The sequence below is a fragment of the Cibotium barometz genome, chromosome 8 (assembly GCF_041138505.1).
Source record: "Cibotium barometz isolate CiBa-2024 chromosome 8, ASM4113850v1, whole genome shotgun sequence".
Classification (NCBI taxonomy): Eukaryota; Viridiplantae; Streptophyta; class Polypodiopsida; order Cyatheales; family Cibotiaceae; genus Cibotium; species Cibotium barometz.
Window position 1 is genome coordinate 36,563,034 of NC_141053.1, and position 21,644 is coordinate 36,584,677.

Below are 21,644 nucleotides of genomic sequence, written 5' to 3' on the forward strand. Positions count from 1 at the left end.
GTCGTGTCTATGCATGTGATAGTGATATAAAGAAAATACATGTGAGAGAGACACACATATATCTATGTAAGAGAGTCGCAGAGACACACATGCATACATAGACATACACACATGCGTATACAAACACACACCACATATAAAAATACACACACTCACTCACACATACTTGAATACACATACGCATCCATAGATACATACACATACACGCACGCTTGATTATGCCACTTAAACAAAGCACGGGCACCAAAACAATAAAGAGTCGTTTATGTTAGTGGTAACTTATATCTAGATAAATTTTAATTTGAGAAAGCCCGGCCATTAAACCTTCGATTTCAAAGGCTTCGCGGTTCCGAGCTACTACTATGCCCAACACTAACGTGCACATTCGAGGTAACGAATTCGACAGTACGGCAGCCTTGAATATCGGGATCGAAAACAAGGAAGCGTCCATGACGACAACAGATTGAGCGTCCTGATTAGGTAAAATCATGTCTTTAATCTATGTTTTTTAGGGTTATTCTGTTGAGAATTATGTCTTTAATCTAGGTTTTTTAGGGTTATTCTGTCCAGAATCATGGAGACATGTGTGATTTTGCTCACTTTTCGACATTTTTCCTGCATTTTGAGCTTTAGAAAAAATACAGTAGAAAATTGAGCCAGAAACCCTAGGGTTTTACCTTTCTTATGTCCACAAAGAGAGATGATGACAGAACATTGACTAGAAAACCTAGGGTTTTGTCTTTCTTTCATACTTAGATACAACCAGAAAATAGGGTTTGCATTTCTTTCATGCTGAGGGATAACGACTTAAAAAAATAGAGTTTTGCAGAGAGATGATGGCATCTCAATTACTTCAAAACCTAAGGGTTTGCTTCTCATTCATGTAGAGATTGCCATTCTTCATTGGCGGCATCGCAATGGGTTTGCATTTTTTTGATGCAGAAAGACGATGGCATCTCAATGACTACAGAATGCAGTTTTTTTTTTTTTTGCATTTCACACATACAAAAGTGATGGCATTTACATTTCTTTCTTACATAGAGATGATGGCATGAAATTAGGGGTTTTCCTTTCTTTTGTACAAAGAGAGATATGATGCCTTCACAATGGTTTTTGCCTTCCTTTCTTACAGAGATGATGACAGCACAAGTTTTTCCTTTCTTTCTTACAGATATTTGATGGCATCACAGTGAGGGTTTTTTCTTTCTTTCATGCCAAGGGATGATGGGATGAAAATGACTAGAGAACCCAAGGGTTTTACCTTTCTTTCATACAGACATTACAATTACCAATACCCGAGGTCATACACTTAGAGAAAAGATGGCGTCTCAATGACTAGAGGATGCAGTTTTTTTTTTTTGGGTGCATTTCACACATACAAAAGTACAGAGAGATGATGGCATCTTAATGACTATAGAAAATTAGGGGTTTTCCTTTCTTTTCTACAAAGAGAGAGATGATGGCTTCACAATGGCTTTCTTACAGAGATGATGGCAGCACAATGAAAGTTTTTCCTTTCTTTCTTACAGATAGATGATGGCATCACTAGCGAGGTTTTTTCCTGTCTTTCATGCCCATGCCAAGAGATGATGGGATCAAAATGACTAGAGAACCCAAGTATTTTACCTTTCTTTCATATGGACGTCTCAATTACTAAAAACCCGAAGTCATACACGTAGATGATGTCAATATGATGACTAGAAACTCCTTTTCTTTAGAAAGAGAGACTGTCCTATAGTGATTGAACCCTTATGGGGCTTCATGATTACTGATTTCTCTGTAATAATTATGGCTATGATTCCATGAGAAGGCTCCTCTTGTTATGGATATTTTCATGTAAGAAGTGCAAGGGTTAAAAAAATGCAGTTATTTGATTGAGTTTTTGGGATTGATAAATGCTGCTCCCAAGGGTGGACACATTCCTAAGAATTGCTTCAAAGAAGGCATCTTTTCCATTGTGTTTTTCGGATTGGTCAGTACTGCTTTGTATTGCACAGGAATAATCTCTGAAACCCCAGGGTCTTACATTGACATCACATCGATCATACTCTTTCAGACACTGCAAAAACTGACTTGTTTTTGCTTTTTCAAACTATAATGGTTAGGCTTTCATGAGAAAATTGCACATTCCACTGCTGATTTTACTTCAGATTACCTTAGAATGGCTATGGTTCAAAGAATATATCTTTTTTTTACTGATTTTCTTGACTGATCAATACTGCCTTGTACAGATACCTGAGAAGGCATGAGAGGGTAGTCATTGCTGTGCTTCACTAGTTCAGAAAGGATGGATGTCCAACAGGTTTACTGGGACAAGATGATCAGCAGCATGCCGTACATGGATCCATGGGCTCTAGGGAATGCCACAACTGCTGATTACACAGCAGAAATTCAGGATCTTTTGCCAAAGCTTCAACATTTGGACTATTTCACTATTCCTGGACTGCAGCGGTTGGCTGCTAGCGAGTGGGCAGAACCTGGTTATTGCAGCAGAGTCAATGGATTTGTGGTTGGATGCAAGGGGTATGGGTCCATAAAGTTCTTTGGAGAGACTGATGTAAGATGGCTGGTTCTTGATGGCATTGTTTCTTTTGGACACCGTGAAGTGATTGTGTATGGTGCTGAAGAAACGAAGCCTCCTGTTGGCAGTGGTCTTAACAAACCTGCAGAGGTCACTCTTTATAACATTCCTTGCAGGAGCAAGGTGACCGGGGAGCTTATTTGTGAAGGTCCAGAATTGGAGAGCTTTGAGAAAAGACTGAAGAGGAAGACGGAAGAACAGGGTGCAAATTTCATATCTTATAATGCCTTCAAACAAGTATGGAAATTCCGTGTCGAGCACTTCAGTAGATTTGGGCTTGATGATTCTGATGAGGATGAACCTGTACAAGATAATGGCAAGGCTCTTGTTAGCATGGATGGAGATATGTTGCAAGACATAGATCCAGTTGATTTGGAAAAGAGCACAGAAAAGGTTGCTATCTGGCAGCCTGAAAGATCTGATGTCGGGTCTGAGGAAATTGAAGCAGAAGCCTCACCAATGCAGGACATTCATTATGGTACACCTCAAAATGCTTTGGCACATTCACTTCCTCAACACCTAAGGCTTGATCCTTTGAAGATGCAGCAAATGAAGATGCTTTTTTTCTCTTCTGGAGAGGAAGGTGACAGTGCTGCTTTACCAAGATTGATAGACAGGGTTCCTTTTCGGTCAGCAAACAAGGCTACAAGTCCGGGTGGAACAGAGAATATTTTGACCCGAAGCAGTCCTGGCTGGAAAAGGGATCACCCTTCATCTGGCGAAGAGTCTCCAAGAACAGTGATATTCTCAAAGCACATAATGAAAGTGAGCCCACAAGCCTCTTGGAAGCGTTCATCTAATCAGTCTTTGAGTCCTTTAGGCAGACAAGTCAGTCTAGATCTTGAGCAGGAAGTGTCGCCAATAAAACACTCCAGAATGTTGCTATCGCTTGAGGGAAAGAGTGAGCAATCTGCCTTAAAAAGGTCAAGAGTTGGATTTAAAACTGAGCTCAATTCAGCATCTTGCATGTTTGGGCGCTCTGATAATATTGTGGATGCTGCATTGTTTCTAGGGTGTTCTTTTCGTGTGGGATGGGGTCCCCATGGACTGCTGGCTCATTCGGGGAACCCGGTTGGAGTAGAGGGAAATAGTGTTTCCTCAATGGTTCATCTGGAGAAAGTAGCTCTTGATGGATGTGTGAGGGATGAGGAAGGAAAGGCCAGGGATGACTTGATTGAGTTGCAATTTCTTTCCCCTCTCAAACTTCACATGTCAATGAGCAGGATTGTGGATGAGATGGATGAGCAGCCATCTAAAATAAGATTACGGTATGTCTGTTGTGATCGAGTTGAGCTGCCAAGTGTATGCAACAAGTATGAAGATCTCCTTGTTAAACAACATGCTGTCGAAGGCGTGTCTGCTTCTCAGCGCCTTGTTTTGCGTCATCAGGTTATGGCATGGCACCTATTGAGTGTACTTTTTTCAGCGAAGCTTGGAGTCCAAGAACACGAGGCTCAAGATGAAGAAGACCTTGAGAAGATAGATGACATAAAAGTCTCTAGTCCAGCTGTTGAGCCAGAAGTGGCAGCTTTGGCTAGGAGGGCTGAATTTAGTAGCTGGCTCCAGGACAGTGTTAGACATGTCATACAGGAGGAGCTGATGGATATTGAGGTTAAAGACCAGATGAAGGAGCTATTTTCTCTCTTAACAGGTAGGCAGCTGGATGATGGTGTTCAACTAGCAGCAGCAAGAGGGGATGTTCGTCTGGCTTGCTTAGTTAGTCAAGCAGGAGGCTCAATGACAACCAGGAGGGATATTGCATGCCAACTGGAAATCTGGGAAGAGGAGGGATTGGATTTCAATTTGATAGAGAGGGATAGGGTGCTGTTGTACAAGCTGCTTTCTGGGGACATTCAAGGAGCATTAGAAGATCGTGTTATTGATTGGAAACGCTTTTTGGGATTACTCATGTGGTATCATCTTGCTCCAGATACTCAGCTTCCTGATATTATCAAGGCTTACAGTTTTCTTGTTGAAGAGCATGCTGCACCCCAACCCATCCCCATGTATGTAGAGGAAGGTGCCTCACATGGCATTTCAACAGTAAATGGAGGCCTGTACGACACAGCATACTACCTTATGCTCTTACATGCAAATCAGGGGCAGAATGTTGTTGATGCATCCAAGATGTTTTCCTCCTTTTCATCAACTTATGATCCCTTGGATCATAGAATGGCTTGGCTTCAGCATGGCCTTCTTGAATCCATTGAGGTTCTTGTACCTATACAGCTGCATGTTTTGGACATGAACTTTGTGTCACAGCTGCTTTCTGTCGGTGAATGCCATTGGGCTATTTATGTTGCTCTGCACATGCCACCTAACCTTGACTATCCAGGCTTGCATGAGAAGGTTGTCAAGGAGATTTTGAACCAATACTGCGAAGTCTGGAGTACAAGCGAGCTTCAACAAACCTTTCTTGAAAAAGAGCTAGGCATACCAGCTGAATGGCTGCATGAGGCATTGGTAGTTTTCTTTCTCTTGGCAACTCCTCATTCTTTTTCTAGGATGGCTGTCCAAATTCTTTCAATTATTCTCGTGGTTGACAATGGAATGTGGGGATGTGATTTCATTAATATTTCACAATCATTATGTCTGGAGTAGAGTGTGCTTGAAACTGCGGTTGGAATCCCCCCCCCCCCCCCCCCCCCCACACACAACAACAACAATAAACGGGGTGCCCTCTCAATCCATCACGAAAAAAAGCTAAATGGGCATGCCAGCATGGTTGGTGATGAGGCCCCACAGTGCTTGAAGTCATGGTATGGGCTTGCACAACGTCTGGAGATGGATGGAGCCCAATTGGACAAATGGAAGCTGGACATTTCTTAGCTTCTTGGTCTCCTTTTCAAGTTTGATTCACACTGCTAGCCACACATCATTACATACCATCCCCATTGTCAGGACAATGAATGACATCTCAAGTGTTGAATTTGGATTACACAGGCCTTTGTGCTGTTGCTATTTAAGTTTATCCCTTGGTGAATATACAATTATCCCCCATTCTTAAAAAAAAGTGAGACAATCATCCATTATTCTGTGTTACATAATGTTGAAATCTGTGAATAAATCTGCTAAACATTTACGCGCTACTTCTTGGGACATGTGTCTGTTTTTGGACTTGCATGTTGGATTCAATGAAAATGACTTTCATTCTCTCTTTGCTCGAGCAGGGCACTTATTGGCAGTATAGGGGTGATTCACATAAGGCTGTCAAACATCTGCTCAAAAGCATGCAATGGCATAGAGCTCATTCTCTCTTAATGACCTCAGTTGCAGCTTCCCTTTTTGTCACCGGTTTGTTCACTTCTTAAAGTGCATGCTTTTTTTTTCTTCTTAAATGTTTTCTTGTGGTATTGTTCCAAGAAGCTTCTTGTGTCATAGTTCGGAAACAGAATATTTGTTATGATGATGTACATTTATAATCATGCTTTTTCAGATGTAAAATATTGGTAGTAAAAGGTTCAGTGATGTGTCACAACCTACGGAATGTATCCTTCTGAGTGACTCTCTCATGTGTTATTTCAGGCCAGTATGAGGAGCTATTGGAGTTCATAACTCCTTTGGAAAGGAATAAAATGGAGCTTGATGATTGGGCTGTGAGTGGGGGTATCTATGCTGACTTTTTCGTGCTGAAGAACTCATTTCAATTTGATGACTTTACAGTGGAATTGGTAAGTCACATCTTTGATGCTGCCTTTATGTGAACTGCTTAAAAGTTGCCATGTATCGGGTCGGGGCTATTTGTGTTTTTTGTGTTTTCCACTTCCTTAGTGTTTGAGACATGAATGTGCACAAAACAAGTTTAGCCACCTTGCAGTGAGGAGCTGTTTCAAAAGACATAAAGAACATAGACTGGATTTTTTGTTACAAAGGGATGTGTCACTCTTTTTGCATGAGTTCTAGAGGCATAGGAGCAAACTCACGAGGGGGAAAGGAGGTGAGACAATCGTGATGATAATAGAATAACTCCAGATAATTGAACAATCAAATGAACATTGACTGTACGGACCTCTTCATGGCTGTAGATTACAAGGTTGCATTTACCCTAATAATTGTCAAGTTAGTCACTTTACGTTAATTTTTTTTTGAGTAAAACTTTAATAACACCCTATATATTGAAAATATCCTAGACATCCAGTATATCATTGATGAGTACACAATCCATGAAAAACTTTAATTTTTTTTTGAGTAAAACTTTAATAACACCCTATATATTGAAAATATCCTAGACATCCAGTATATCATTGATGAGTACACAATCCATGAAATGTAGATTGATCCAAAATACTGCACATGCTCAAATTATTAATATATTGTTTACTCTGATTTGCGTGGCTGATGCTGTGTGATTTGCTCTGATACCATGTGAGGGCAAAAGAGACCAAAGGACCAAATATATGAAAGATCAAAATTGAATCAACTTGAGGATTCCTGAAGCACGATGAGTAGCATGTTGTGGGAATGGGGAGCGATGTTGCTCACCCATTTGACAGGGCTGGCAGACATTCTTTGTCAGTTTGAGGCATTTTTTGGCAAAAAGCCAACCGTTTCCCATTTCCGTGTCTTTGGGTGTCGTGCATACACTCACACTCTGAATGATACAAGGGGCAAGCTTGAGCCAAGGAGTGAGTTGCTCATTTTTGTGGGCTACTCTTCTGAATCAAAGGCTTACAAAGTTTTTGTTCCACGATCAAACAAAGTTTTCGTTCGTCAAGACGTTGTCTTTGATGAGTGAGACTTACTTTGTCTTCTGCTGCCCATACCAATTGAGCAAGAATCTCAGACTGTGCCAAATGAACCCCATCAGTCACGTACAACTTCACCTCATGAGGAGGCTTCCTCCTCCCGACTACCACCTAGGGACCCTTTACCTCGCTGGTATCAACAAACCATGCGTGATTCTGGCATGCTTCCCCTTGATATCCCTTTGGACGGTCCTCGTCGGTCCACCAGACTTGCTCCTCGTACCTCATTCGCCCCTCTGTTTTTTCTGCAGACTATGTGGCGCAGCATGAGCCAACATCGTGGAAAGATGCTATTAAACTTCTATCTTGGAAACAAGCTATGGAACTAGAACTCGAAAGCATTGACCATAATGGCACGTGGTCCTTTGTGGATCGCCCTTGTCACAAGAAGGTCATTGGAACCAAATGGATCTTCCGTACCAAATTTAAAGCCGATGGTACCTTGGACAAATACAAAGCCCGGCTTGTTGTGCAAGGCTTTCGCCAAAAAGAAGGCATTGATTTCGATGAGACCTTTGCACCCACTGCTTGAATGACGACAATCCGTCTTTTACTCAATCTGGCTGCTCACCACAAATGGCCAGTCGATCAGATGGATGTTAAGAGTGCCTTTTTAAATGGCATTCTCAAAGAGGAGGTCTACGTTGACCAACCTCCGGGTTTCCTGCTCCTTGGCCTTAAGGACAAAGTCTTTCGCTTGCATAAAGCTCTTTATGGGCTTAACGGGCGTGGCATCATCGCATTGACAAATTTTTTCACAGCCAAGGTTTTCAACCATCTCACTATGACCCCAATATCTACATTTACACTGATTATGGGATGGTTTGCTACCTAGTACTGTATGTCGATGACCTCATTATTTCAGGTTTACATCAAGCCAAAATGGCTGATATCATGGCACAGCTGAGACGAACTTTTGAGATGACTGATCTCTATCTTCTCTCATATTTCCTTGGCATGGAGGTGATCCAACATCCTGATGGTATTTTCGTGTCTCAACAGAAGTACTGTCTCCAACTCATTACTTCCTGCTTTCCTGATGGTGCTATCCCAGTGGCTACTCCATTGGATCCCACCATTACACTGTCAAAGGAAGTGGACTCACCTCCACATGAAGAGCGAGCCTACCGACAAGTGGTTGGGAAACTTATCTGGCTCACACATTCTTGTCCTAATATCTCCTATTGCATATCCATTTTAAGTCAGTATTTCAATGCTCCTAAGGGGCCACATTGGAGTTCAACAATGAGGGTTGTTCGCTATCTAGCAGGTACCTATTTGTATGGACTACACTACAGTCGTGGGATCACCCTACGTGGTTACACGGACTCCGACTGGGCTGGTGATCTCGATTTCCGACGATCTCATGGTGGTTATTTGTACTCCCTCGGATCTGCCCCTTTCTCTTGGTCTAGCAAAAAGCAAGACACCATTGCAGGTTCTTCTGTAGAAGCCGAATACCGGGCCCTCTATGACCCCACCACTGAGGCTATGTATCTTCGTCAGCTTTTCCGACATGCGCGTCCCCATTAACATCGCCTCTATCATCTTCGTCGACAGTCAGAGTGCGATTGCCCTTGCTGGCAACCCTATTTTTTCTAACTATAGCAAGCATGTGGGTGTCCATTTTCATTTTACCAGGGAACAGGTTGAGCTTGGTACTATCCGGCTCCAGTACATTCCCACGGCAGACAACCATGCAGACATCCTTACGAAGTCCGTCAACCGCCCCATTCTCGAGCGTCTTTGCAATTGGATCAGCATCGATCCACCACCACCATCCTCCGCACATTGAGAGGGGGATCTCCCTCTCCCTTCATATTTCTTATCATTTTTGTATCGAGCACATGAGTCAGTGAAAACCCCATGCGGGCATGGCTCATGTGAAAACCCATTGCATTGCATTTTTTTCCCATCCTACATTCCCTATGCACAGCATTCTGTTTTTTGTGTTTGGGGCGCATGTATGAATGAAAACCCAAAAATGGGCATTCATGCATGTGAAAACCTCTTGCATTGTGGCATTCTTCCAGTACCTCCCAATCCGAGAAGCCTCTACTCCGGTCTCAAATCACATGAATCCTCATCTTCGACAACCAAAGCTGTTTTTTCCCCTCATCTTCTCTCATGATCCCTTTTTGGTCTGAGAGGGGGTGTGTGAAAATATACCCAAAAGGGTATTTAACCCAGCCCAAAAAGGGCCACTTTATCATTTACATTATTTATTTGCTGGCCGACTGCCATGCTGGCCGACCAGCACCCTGCCCTCATATAAATATGAGGCGCCTCCTAAAGATCTCACCAACACACGAGTATTGATCGGCTGGGCGTCTACTCCAAGACTGCACCTTAGCATTTTACTCTTCTTCTCCTGCTGGATTGATATCCCACTTCAGGACAGCACTTCAATGTTCTTCTGCACTGGCTGCTGCTGTTGGAACAGGCTGCCTACAAACAGATGGAACCCTTCCCTGTTGCTACTGAACTGGACGCTTTCATCTGCAGTGATCTTCTGCGTTTTATCACGAGTTGCTGCAGCTAGTCCAAGGTGCATATCTGTGTATTTCACCATAGCTTACTTCTGCATTTTTACATCAGCAGCCATCAGGACATAGGGCTTACATCAGCGCTTACATCTCAGCCCTACATCAGGGATACATCGGCGCTTACTTCTCAGCCCTACATGAGGCATATATCGGTGCTTACATCAGGCTTACTTTGGGATTGTCATCTGGGTTTTTTTGGGACAGCAGCCTTCTCTACTCGTTCGGAGTCTCACATAGAGCTCCTGTACTGGACTTCATCTTTTATATACATATCACCATTGCATGCTGTGTGATTTGCTCTGATCTTTCATATATTTGGTCCTTTGGTCTCTTTTGCCCTCACAAGAGAGCCTCCCTTAATGAAGAGAGAGGGCTCCAATTTATAGATTTGGGCCTCCCATGAGCTAAAATGGTAAGAGAAGGCTATAATGACACGTTCCTAAAAGGTGAATTTGGGCATGTTCCTGGATTCATCTAGGTATATATTTCAGCCGTATTAGCGGACATGCAGATTTCACATTGTGAAGTTTTCATCTGAGTTGCGGCCAGTTGATATTGTGCAAATTCTTTCTATCTTTAGCGGTGCATTTACCCTATCAACTACTTATTTGCTGTACTAATTCTTTCTATTTGCTACTTCCCTTAGAGCTAGGCTTCTTTATGGATGAGTTTGCCCTTCATCTCCGGAGGTTTGACAGAAACTCAGTACGAAGGGCTTTGTGTGAATATGTCCTTATGTGTGTGTGTGTGTGTGTGTGTGTGTGTGTGTGTGGAGAGTGCGTGTGTGAGAGCATATCTTGATACAGAGTTCTACACCCACTATTGGGCACTGATGACGTTAATGGGGATGTCGTAGTATCTAGTCCATACTATGCATAATGGAGTTGATAGTTTATAGTCTTGTGGGTTGACTACCATGAGTATATAACATTGATGTTCCTAAAAGGTGAATTTGGGCATGTTCTTGGATTCATCTAGGTATATATTTTAGCTGTATTAGCGGAAATGCAGATTTCACATTGTGAAGTTTTCGTCCTAGTTGCGGCCAGTTGATATTGTGTAAATTCTTTCTATCTTTAGCAGTGCATTTTTCCTATCAACTACTTATTTGCTGTACTAATTCTTTCTATTTGCTACTTCCCTTAGTGCTAGGCTTCATTATGGCTGAGTCTGCCCTGCATCTTCGGAGGTTTGACAGAAACTCAGTACGAAGGGCTTTGTGTGAATATATGCTCTTATGTGTGTGTGTGTGTGTGTGAGAGCATATGATACAGAGTTCTACACCCACTATTGGGCACTGATGATGTTAGTGGGGATGTCGTAGTATCTGGTCCATACTATGCATAATGGAGTTGATAGTTATATAGTCTTTTTTGGGTTGACTACCTTGAGTATATAACATGCACGTTCCTAATAGGTGAATTTGGGCATGTTCCTGGATTCATCTAGGTATATATATAATGACACGTGGAGAGTCACACAATACTGAAGTGACAAGTGTGAGGCCACTTGTCTCACTTTGATCCACTTTCTTGCCACATGTTCCAATCTAAGAGATGGGTCCTCCGATAATCTTTACCTTAAAAATATCCCAATAAGTAGACCTTCTACCAAATGTGCTTTGACATGTCCCCCCATTTGCTCAATTCTAGATGTAATGGCGTGAACAGAATTTCCATCCGAGTCGGGCAAAAAATAGCAACTCTCCTAAATTTTAGGAGTGTGATCCTTTGTATTCCAGGATAATCCCCCATTTACAAAGCTTGTACTTTCCAAATATTCAGACGTCCTAGAGTCCACCAGACCCCTTTCATATTGGAAAATGTCCAAGCTGGTGACATCCTCCCCAGCTTCTTAAAAGTTGTTCGCAACTTTAAGCTTCAAGTCATATATCCAAGATATAATCATGTCCCATCAAGTTGGCGAGTTGAGAGTCCATACAATTGAAAGAATCCATGTACCAAATAAATGGGCAAGACTAAATAAGTCTCCATAATACCAATATCAAAATCATGTCCCAAATAAATAGGTGAGATAAAAACAGTCCCATAAGTCTAGATATCATAATCATGTCCCAAATAAATGGGTGAGATAAAAACAATCCCATAAGTCAAGATTTCATAACAATGTCCTAAAATAAATGGGTGAGACAAAAGCAGTCCCATAAGTCAAGATATCATAATCATGTCCCAAAATAAATGGGTGCGACAAAAACAATCCCATAAGTCTAGATATCATAATCATGTCCCAAAATAAATGGGTGCGACAAAAACAATCCCATAAGTCTAGATATCATAATCATGTCTCTCTGTCCATACTCCGAGTCGAATCGAAACAAAATAAGTTTTGGTGTTGTATCTACCAACTCGAAGAAGCAATCTCTCGCTCCCCAATCCTCAAGACCTCAGTGTCACGTCAAACGCATGCTACTCTCCACTAGCTTCCATGCTTACACATGCAAACACCAAGCCCGGAAATAGAAGACTGATTGACCGTGCACGCGGATGTAGAACGTCAACTGGATTTGATCGTAGACGTCAAGTCCCCAGCATATTAGATTCTAGTTTATTGACACTTGGCGTAGACATAGTCCCGTGCCAACAAGGTGTCAGTCCACATGACCCTTGGCCTAGACCTAAGTCCCTTGCCAACCAGGTGTCGTAGCACTTCGTGTACTTTGACCACACACGTTGGAGGAGAGGTGGGCTTAAGTGTGTAACATAAGATAAGAATCATTCACAGGCTTAAATATCTTGGTGCTCAGTAAACATTTCTGCTACACATATGCCACATGTCCCAATCTAAGAGATGGGTCCTCCGATAATCTTTACCTTTAAAAATATCCCAAGTAGTAGATCTTCTGCCAAATGTTCTTCAACATGTCTCCCCATTTGCTCAATTCCAGATGTAATGTCACGAGATCGAAATTTCCATCGGAGTTGCGTCAAAAATAGACTCTCCTAAATTTTAGGAGTGGAAAAGCTGAAGAAGAAGAAAATAAAGCAGAACAGAGATGTGAGGAGAAACAAAGGGATAAGGAAGCGACACGTAAATATGAGGAAGACCAATGCCATCAAGAAGAAGCCGATCGAGTGTTGAGTTCCAGCAAAGACTCAACTGGGAGGCTGTGCGAATTCAGCATTAGCAGACGATGGCACAAATTCTGCCCTTGCCACTTCCCCGTTTTAAGAGAATTCTTGATGGAATCCTCACTATTCGACGATCCACCGTCATCTGAACCTCTCCAAATTTTAGTAAGTATGATGGTAAGTGTGATCATGCTGCTATTACTCAATTCATTCATCAATTTGAAGCACGTTTTCCTTTAGCTAAAATTATAGATCCACAAGACATAGTCCATGTGGTAGCACCCCAACTCACTGGGGAAGCTGCTACTTGGGGGCAGCAGTGGTCACAACTTCACATAGACCCCTTCACAGGCCAATTCCAATTTGATTGGCTACTTTTGTGGTTGATGACCTCTAGGTCCATTTTCTTCCATCGTAGTATGTGATCAATCTTTACAAACTCACTCAAGGTGGTTCCCCTGTTTTGACCTATTCCAACAAGGTCATTTCGATAGCCCAATAGTTGGGTATATCGGAAGAAGATAAGCTAAAACGGGTCATTAGAGGCTTGGACACGAACATTAGGTATCCAATTAGGAATTTTGAGCCTCAGACTTATGCATGGGCGTGAGGCACTGACCCTCGCTCAGAATCAATAATTGATGTTGAACAGAGTTAAGCCCAAGCAAGTACAATCTAGGTATATATATAATGACACGTGGAGAGTCACACAATGGCTGAAGTGACAAGTGTGAGGCCACTTGTCTCACTTTGATCCACTTTCTTGCCACATGTTCCAATCTAAGAGATGGGTCCTCCGATAATCTTTACCTTAAAAATATCCCAATAAGTAGACCTTCTACCAAATGTGCTTTGACATGTCCCCCCATTTGCTCAATTCTAGATGTAATGGCGTGAACAGAAGTTCCATCCGAGTCGGGCAAAAAATAGCAACTCCTAAATTTTAGGAGTGTGATCCTTTGTATTCCAGGATAATCCCCCATTTACAAACCTTGTACTTTCCAAATATTAAGACGTCCTAGAGTCCACCAAACTCCTTTCATACTGGAAAATGTCCAAGCTGGTGACATCCTCCCCAGCTTCTTAAAAGTTGTTCGAACTTTAAGCTTCAAGTCATATATCCAAGATATAATCATGTCCCATCAAGTTGGCGAGATGAGAGTCCATACAATTGAAAGAATCCATGTACCAAATAAATGGGCAAGACTAAGTAAGTCTCCATAATACCAATATCAAAATCATGTCCCAAATAAATAGGTGAGACAAAATAGTCCCATAAGTCAAGATATCATAATCATGTCCCAAATAAATGGGTGAGATAAAAACAGTCCCATCAGTCTAGATATCATAATCATGTCCCAAATCAAGGGATAATGAAGTGACACGTAAATATGAGGAAGACCAATCATAGTCACAAGGGAACGTCGTTCCAAGCTCTTGGAACGGGGGAACGCGTTCCATAGAGATAGCCGTTCCCGTTCCCGTTCCAAAATGGCACCGCAGACCATGTAAGAAATATAAGTGAACTATGTATCATGTAGAACACATCTATGCATTATCATCGCCACTACTGAGATGGTTTGAGGTTCTTTCTTTACTATGCCTCTTTCCAAAGCATTTACAGATATATAAAGTAAATTTATAAACACATTTATGCAATGATGTGGCGTTCCCGATTCCGTTCCCTTTTATTCAAGCTTTTCGTTCCCGTTCCAAACAGTCATCCGTTCCCCTAAACGTTCCCGTTCCCTTGTGACTATGAGACCAATGCCGTCAAGAAGAAGCCGATCGAGTGTTGAGTTCCAGCAAAGACTCAACTGGGAGGCTATGCGAATTCAGCATTAGCAGACGATGGCACAAATTCTGCCCTTGCCACTTCCCCGTTTTAAGAGAATTCTTGATGGATTCCTCACTACTCGACGATCCACCGTCATCGGAACCTCTCCAAATTTTAGTAAGTATGATGGTAAGTGTGATCATACTGCTATTACTCAATTCATTCATCAATTTGAAGCACGTTTTTCTTTAGCTAAAATTATAGATCCACAAGACATAGTCCATGTGGTAGCACCCCAACTCACTGGGGAAGCTGCTACTTGGGGGCAGCACTGGTCACAACTTCACATAGACGCCTTCACAGGCCAATTCCAATTTGATTGGCTACTTTTGTGGTTGATGACCTCTAGGTGCATTTTCTTCCATCGTAGTATGTGATCAATCTTTACAAACTCACTCAGGGTGGTTCCCCTGTTTTGACCTATTCCAACAAGGTCATTTCGATGGCCCAGTAGTTGGGTATAGCAGAAGAAGATAAGCTAAAACGGGTCATTAGAGGCTTGGACACGAACATTAGGTATCCAATTAGAAATTTTTGGGCCTCGGACTTATGCATGGGCGTGAGGCACTGACCCTCGCTCAGAATCAAGAATTGATATTGAACTGAGTTAAGCCCAAGCAAGTACAATCTAGGTATATATATAATGACACGTGGAGAGTCACACAATACTGAAGTGACAAGTGTGAGGCCACTTGTCTCACTTTGATCCACTTTCTTGCCACATGTTCCAATCTAAGAGATGGGTCCTCCGATAATCTTTACCTTAAAAATATCCCAATAAGTAGACCTTCTACCAAATGTGCTTTGACATGTCCCCCCATTTGCTCAATTCTAGATGTAATGGCGTGAACAGAATTTCCATTCGAGTCGGGCAAAAAATAGCAACTCTCCTAAATTTTAGGAGTGTGATCCTTTGTATTCCAGGATAATCCCCCATTTACAAAGCTTGTACTTTCCAAATATTCAGACGTCCTAGAGTCCACCAGACCCCTTTCATATTGGAAAATGTCCAAGCTGGTGACATCCTCCCCAGCTTCTTAAAAGTTGTTCGCAACTTTAAGCTTCAAGTCATATATCCAAGATATAATCATGTCCCATCAAGTTGGCGAGATGAGAGTCCATACAATTGAAAGAATCCATGTACCAAATAAATGGGCAAGACTAAATAAGTCTCCATAATACCAATATCAAAATCATGTCCCAAATAAATAGGTGAGATAAAAACAGTCCCATAAGTCTAGATATCATAATCATGTCCCAAATAAATGGGTGAGATAAAAACAATCCCATAAGTCAAGATTTCATAACAATGTCCTAAAATAAATGGGTGAGACAAAAGCAGTCCCATAAGTCAAGATATCATAATCATGTCCCAAAATAAATGGGTGCGACAAAAACAATCCCATAAGTCTAGATATCATAATCATGTCCCAAAATAAATGGGTGCGACAAAAACAATCCCATAAGTCTAGATATCATAATCATGTCTCTCTGTCCATACTCCGAGTCGAATCGAAACAAAATAAGTTTTGGTGTTGTATCTACCAACTCGAAGAAGCAATCTCTCGCTCCCCAATCCTCAAGACCTCAGTGTCACGTCAAACGCATGCTACTCTCCACTAGCTTCCATGCTTACACATGCAAACACCAAGCTCGGAAATAGAAGACTGATTGACCGTGCACGCGGATGTAGAACGTCAACTGGATTTGATCGTAGACGTCAAGTCCCCAGCATATTAGATTCTAGTTTATTGACACTTGGCGTAGACATAGTCCCGTGCCAATAAGGTGTCAGTCCACATGACCCTTGGCCTAGACATAAGTCCCCTGCCAACCAGGTGTCGTGGCACTTCGTGTACTTTGACCACACACGTTGGAGGAGAGGTGGGCTTAAGTGCATAGCATAAGATAAGAATCATTCACAGGCATAGATATCTTGGTGCTCAGTAAACATTTCTGCTACACATATGCCACATGTCCCAATCTAAGAGATGGGTCCTCTGATAATCTTTACCTTTAAAAATATCCCAATTAGTAGATCTTCTGCCAAATGTTCTTCAACATGTCTCCCCATTTGCTCAATTCCAGATGTAATGACGCGAACAGAATTTCCATTGGAGTTGCGTCAAAAATAGACTCTCCTAAATTTTAGGAGTGGAAAAGCTGAAGAAGAAGAAAATAAAGCAGAACAGAGATGTGAGGAGAAACAAAGGGATAAGGAAGCGACACGTAAATATGAGGAAGACCAATGCCGTCAAGAAGAAGCCGATTGAGTGTTGAGTTCCAACAAAGACTCAACTGGGAGGCTATGCGAATTCAGCATTAGCAGACGATGGCACAAATTTTGCCCTTGCCACTTCCCCGTTTTAAGAGAATTCTTGATGGATTCCTCACTACTCGACGATCCACCGTCATCCGAACCTCTCCAAATTTTAGTAAGTATGATGGTAAGTGTGATCATGCTGCTATTACTCAATTCATTCATTAATTTGAAGCACGTTTTCCTTTAACTAAAATTATAGATCCACAAGACATAGTCCATGTGGTAGCACCCCAACTCACTGGGGAAGCTGCTACTTGGGGGCAGCACTGGTCACAACTTCACATAGACCCCTTCACAGGCCAATTCCAATTTGATTGGCTACTTTTGTGGTTGATGACCTCTAGGTGCATTTTCTTCCATCGTAGTATGTGATCAATCTTTACAAACTCACTCAGGGTGGTTCCCCTGTTTTGACCTATTCCAACAAGGTCATTTCGATGGCCCAGTAGTTGGGTATATCGGAAGAAGATAAGCTAAAACGGGTCATTAGAGGCTTGGACACGAACGTTAGGTATCCAATTAGGAATTTTGAGCCTCGGACTTATGCATGGGCGTGAGGCACTGACCCTCGCTCAGAATCAAGAATTGATGTTGAACAGAGTTAAGCCCAAGCAAGTACAATCTACAACCCAATAGTCATCTGCCCAGGGTAAGGGGCCTGAGAACAGCAAAGACCAAAAGGACCAAAAGGAAAATTCTCTTGGTCAATCGAGCAATAAGAAAGCTTCTACATCCAAGAAGACACCTGAGGAAAAAGCTGAGGGCATCATTGGAGGCTACCTCCAGCTGGATGAACATACACGGTACAAGGCAGAGAACCGTTGTTTCTTCTGGCACACTTTGGGTCACGGGAAGAAAGATTGCACTAAGTTTCAGGCTGAAGAGTTTGCGAAGGCATCCACTTCCATAGTAGCGATCGTAGCATCCCCATCCAGATTCCACACCTCCGGCATTAGCTTCTAATGTCATTCAGCTATGGCCCGCTTCGAATTCAGTGCTGCCAGTGGTACTTGATGATAAGCAAGAGGGTGAGGCTAAGGGACAAAAGAAGGCTCTCATCTGTGCCTATGGCATTGCAAGGGGACTGCAGTTCATTGTCCTCTTCGACATGGGCAGTTCTGAGGATGCCATCTCTTCACAGTCGGCAAACAAGATAAGCTGTACCTTGGTTCCTTACCATTTAGATGTGGACGGGTTTACACCTGGTGTACGTATACACATCTCTCATAAAGCTCAACAATTTGAGTTTCAAGTTTAGAAGGCAACATTCCAGCGGGATTTCATTGTCTCCCCTCTTTTAGGGTGTGACATGATTCTCGGGATCTAGTGGTTTCGACAATATGCACCCATTTTTGATTGGAGGTAGGACAGTCGAAGGTTTTTCTGAGCCCATCATGATTCGCGGAAATCGGAGCATTTCTTGGAATACCACTCATTTCCCACATTCAGGCCCAACGAGCCATAAGAAAAGGAGCAGAGTGTGCGTTGATTTGTGTTGGCTCTCAGTCTAATGCAGTTGAGATAGCACCTGTAGTGGAGCAGAGGATGGCTGGTGCGAGACGACCTCCCACCCAGTAGACCTAAGGACCATCGCATAGAGTTGGTTCCCGGTTCATGGTTCCTGGTTCCTGGTTCAGAGCCTCCCAGCAAGTTTCCTACCGCCTTTCTAAGGCATTGGAGAGCAAGCTGGAGGAGCAGTTATCACAGCTACTCCGGTCTGGATTTATCCAACCTTCCTTCTCCCCATTTGCCGCTCCCATCCTGTTAGTCCAAAAGAAGGATAAGACCGCATGCTTACGTGTGGATTACATGGCGCTAAATAAGCTGATAGTTAAGAATAGGTTCTCCATGCCAAGAATAGAGTAAATCCTAGAACGACTCAATGGTGCAAAAAATTAGTCGGCCAAGCCTAGAAGGCAGAAAGAGCATAATGCGCAGCATTTAATGTTGTTAAGTGGCATTTTTGTTCATTATCTATTGGCCGACAGCTACTGGTATGAACCGACCAGCATTAAGGAACCTTATAAAAGTAGCGCATAAATTCAGCATAAATCATTCCAGAATTTAGCAAACAACAAGCAGTTCTCAGTCAACAATTCAACATACAGCATTCTACTCTCTCCAAGCTAACATTGAAGCTCCTCTTTCATTCTCAGCCAGCATATGTGCAGTCCTACAGCTATTTGGACTTGCATAAGTGGCCCCGAAGAGTCTTTTGTAGTGCCTTGGATTGGTGGATACTCAGCCGACGGATGGTCTTCTGGCAATCATATCACTTGTTCTCAAGCATTGTACATCATTTCTTCAAAGAAGTAATATAAGCAAATACTCCTACTTGTAAGAAGGGGCCCTTCAATGGGTAATTGGGACCCAATACTACTGTGTCGTCTACTTCTCTTCTATTCTCTTGTCTCGCTACTCTGTGAATTGGATGCTAAAGATCTCACCACAGAAAGGTATAAAGAAGGCCCTGTTGTGCGTTACAACGATCAACCTCAGTGCATGTAACATATATATAGAAGTAGCATCTTTTGCATCATTTCATCTATCTCCCTCTTGGAGTTGGATCATGTTTAGTCAGTAGCCCTTTTGGGAAGGCCTATGCCAAAATCACATTTTAAAACTGTATCTGGTGACTATGCCTCGTGAATCAAAACTAGAAGAGGGTAGATCTCTCTCACGAGGGGAAAGGGGTTTCTTTTTTGTGTTAAGCTGCTTGTAACTTGCTGCTAGCCAAAGTGTCTTTAAAATGTATACATGCATGCAGGGAAGTTCTGAGAACAAGGCTGCTGCTTGCAAGTCGTTTTTTCAACGTTTAAAGGAATCACAAGTCTTATGGGAAAGTCGGTGGGCAGCTAAGAACAGGTGTGCTTTCAACAAGACTCTTTAATTTCATGCTTGGTTATTTCTCTTTTTGACAGTGTATTGCTTGAATGCTTCTTTGTAGGGTGGTTTACTCTAGAATGGCTCATGAGTTGGCTACATTGCTGTTAACTGAGAGCAAGGCTAAGATGCTTCAGGATGAAGCAGCAGAGTTGAAAGTGCATAACATTGTGATGGATGCACCTGTTCCTGAAGATTTTCGATTTTGCCGTCTCCAAGGAGCAGCCTCAGCGTTCACCTCATGGCTCCTGCAGGTGGTGCCTGAGTAAAATAAGCAATCAACATTGAGTAGATCTATTTGTTCTGTTCAAGCATTGGCCAGGCATGGGCTGAACAAATTAAACTATCAAAATTCATGGGTGATATTGTTATAATTAGTGCAAAAGGTGCCTGGCTGTCCATCTCCTTTGAGCCCCTCCCCATCTCTTATCGGATTCGCCTTTTGTGGATCCTCCTTGTCACTCCCCATCCTTGTGTTTGCATACAAGAGGCGAATTCTGAGCAATCGCCTCTCAACTGTTTGCCATCCAGACAGCAATTGAAGTCTTAGTCATCTTGGTGACGGAAATATGGAATCAAGGCTTTTCTTTAATCTCAATGAAGGCTATCTCAAAACACCCCGACGTTTCATGAACAACTCTTTAGAGCTTATAGGTATTACTGAAGCTAAGAAGAAAATTGTCCTTGTGATGGGCTTGAGGAGTACTTCTCTGTCTCGATACAGCATTGAACAAATGTTCTCAAGTGTTTTTTTTTTTTTGGGTTTGGGGGGGGGGGGGGGGTGCTTGTTTTTGCTTTGGCCTAGAATAACCATCTGCCTTGTATTTTTCTCTGAGTTCTCCTAACTATAATTGCTCTCTGCTTTTAGGCCCTCCTTTGAGCAGTTTGAGCTTACTCGCATGCCAATGAGGAGCGGAAGGAAAGCATGTGAGATGAAGTATGTAGTAATGTAAAAGGTGGCTAAGCCTCAAAAAGACCTCATAATCTGCATAACATTCGTTTTGTTTAAGTCAGCCCTTAAGATGGAGGTGTGTTTTGGATGTTCCTTTTTTTATGTAAAAAGGTAGTCGTGGCTTTTGAATTAGATTAAGACGGAGTGTCTTTCATCCTTCTTAAAATCCGATAAGCAATTTAGATTGTGCTAACATATTGTAATTTTAAAGGTTGCCAAACAACGATTGGTGACAAGGTATTTGTAGAATGAAGCAAGGGAGCAAGTACCTATCTATGAGAAGAAGATTGTGCTGACATATTGTAATTTTAAAGGTTGCCAAACAACGATTGGTTACAAGCCTGTATTTGCAGAATGAAGCAAGGGAGCAAGCACGTGTCTACTATGAGAAGAAGACCTTCAGTTTTTTTATACTATCTTTGCACGTATGAAGTAGTACTTCCACTAAGCCATCAGCTATCTCAGGCTGTATCGAGATCCGAGACAGAATTAAGTCAATGGCATACATCAAGACATAAAAAGGTATGTTTACTGCATACTTTGATTAATCACTGCCTACCCACAGCTAAACAATTAAGTCAATGGCATACATCAAGACATAAAAAGGTATGTTTACTGCATACTTTGATTAATCACTGCCTACCCACAGCTAAACAATTTAGTTAAAGGTTTCTCTCTCGTTTCCCTC

General features: G+C 42.2%; 1 protein-coding gene across 1 annotated transcript; it reads left to right on the forward strand.

Annotated features, from left to right (window-relative positions):
• The first annotated feature begins 265 nt into the window (after nt 1–265).
• SAR3 (SUPPRESSOR OF AUXIN RESISTANCE 3) lies at nt 266–21,044 on the forward strand. The gene is made up of 6 exons (XM_086801639.1): nt 266–480; nt 2,232–5,044; nt 5,752–5,875; nt 6,107–6,252; nt 19,889–19,986; nt 20,069–21,044. The coding sequence occupies exons 2-6, from the start codon at nt 2,288–2,290 to the stop codon at nt 20,271–20,273; spliced, it is 3,330 nt and encodes a 1,109-aa protein (XP_086657765.1). The 5' UTR covers nt 266–480; nt 2,232–2,287; the 3' UTR covers nt 20,274–21,044.
• The last annotated feature ends 600 nt before the right edge of the window (nt 21,045–21,644 follow it).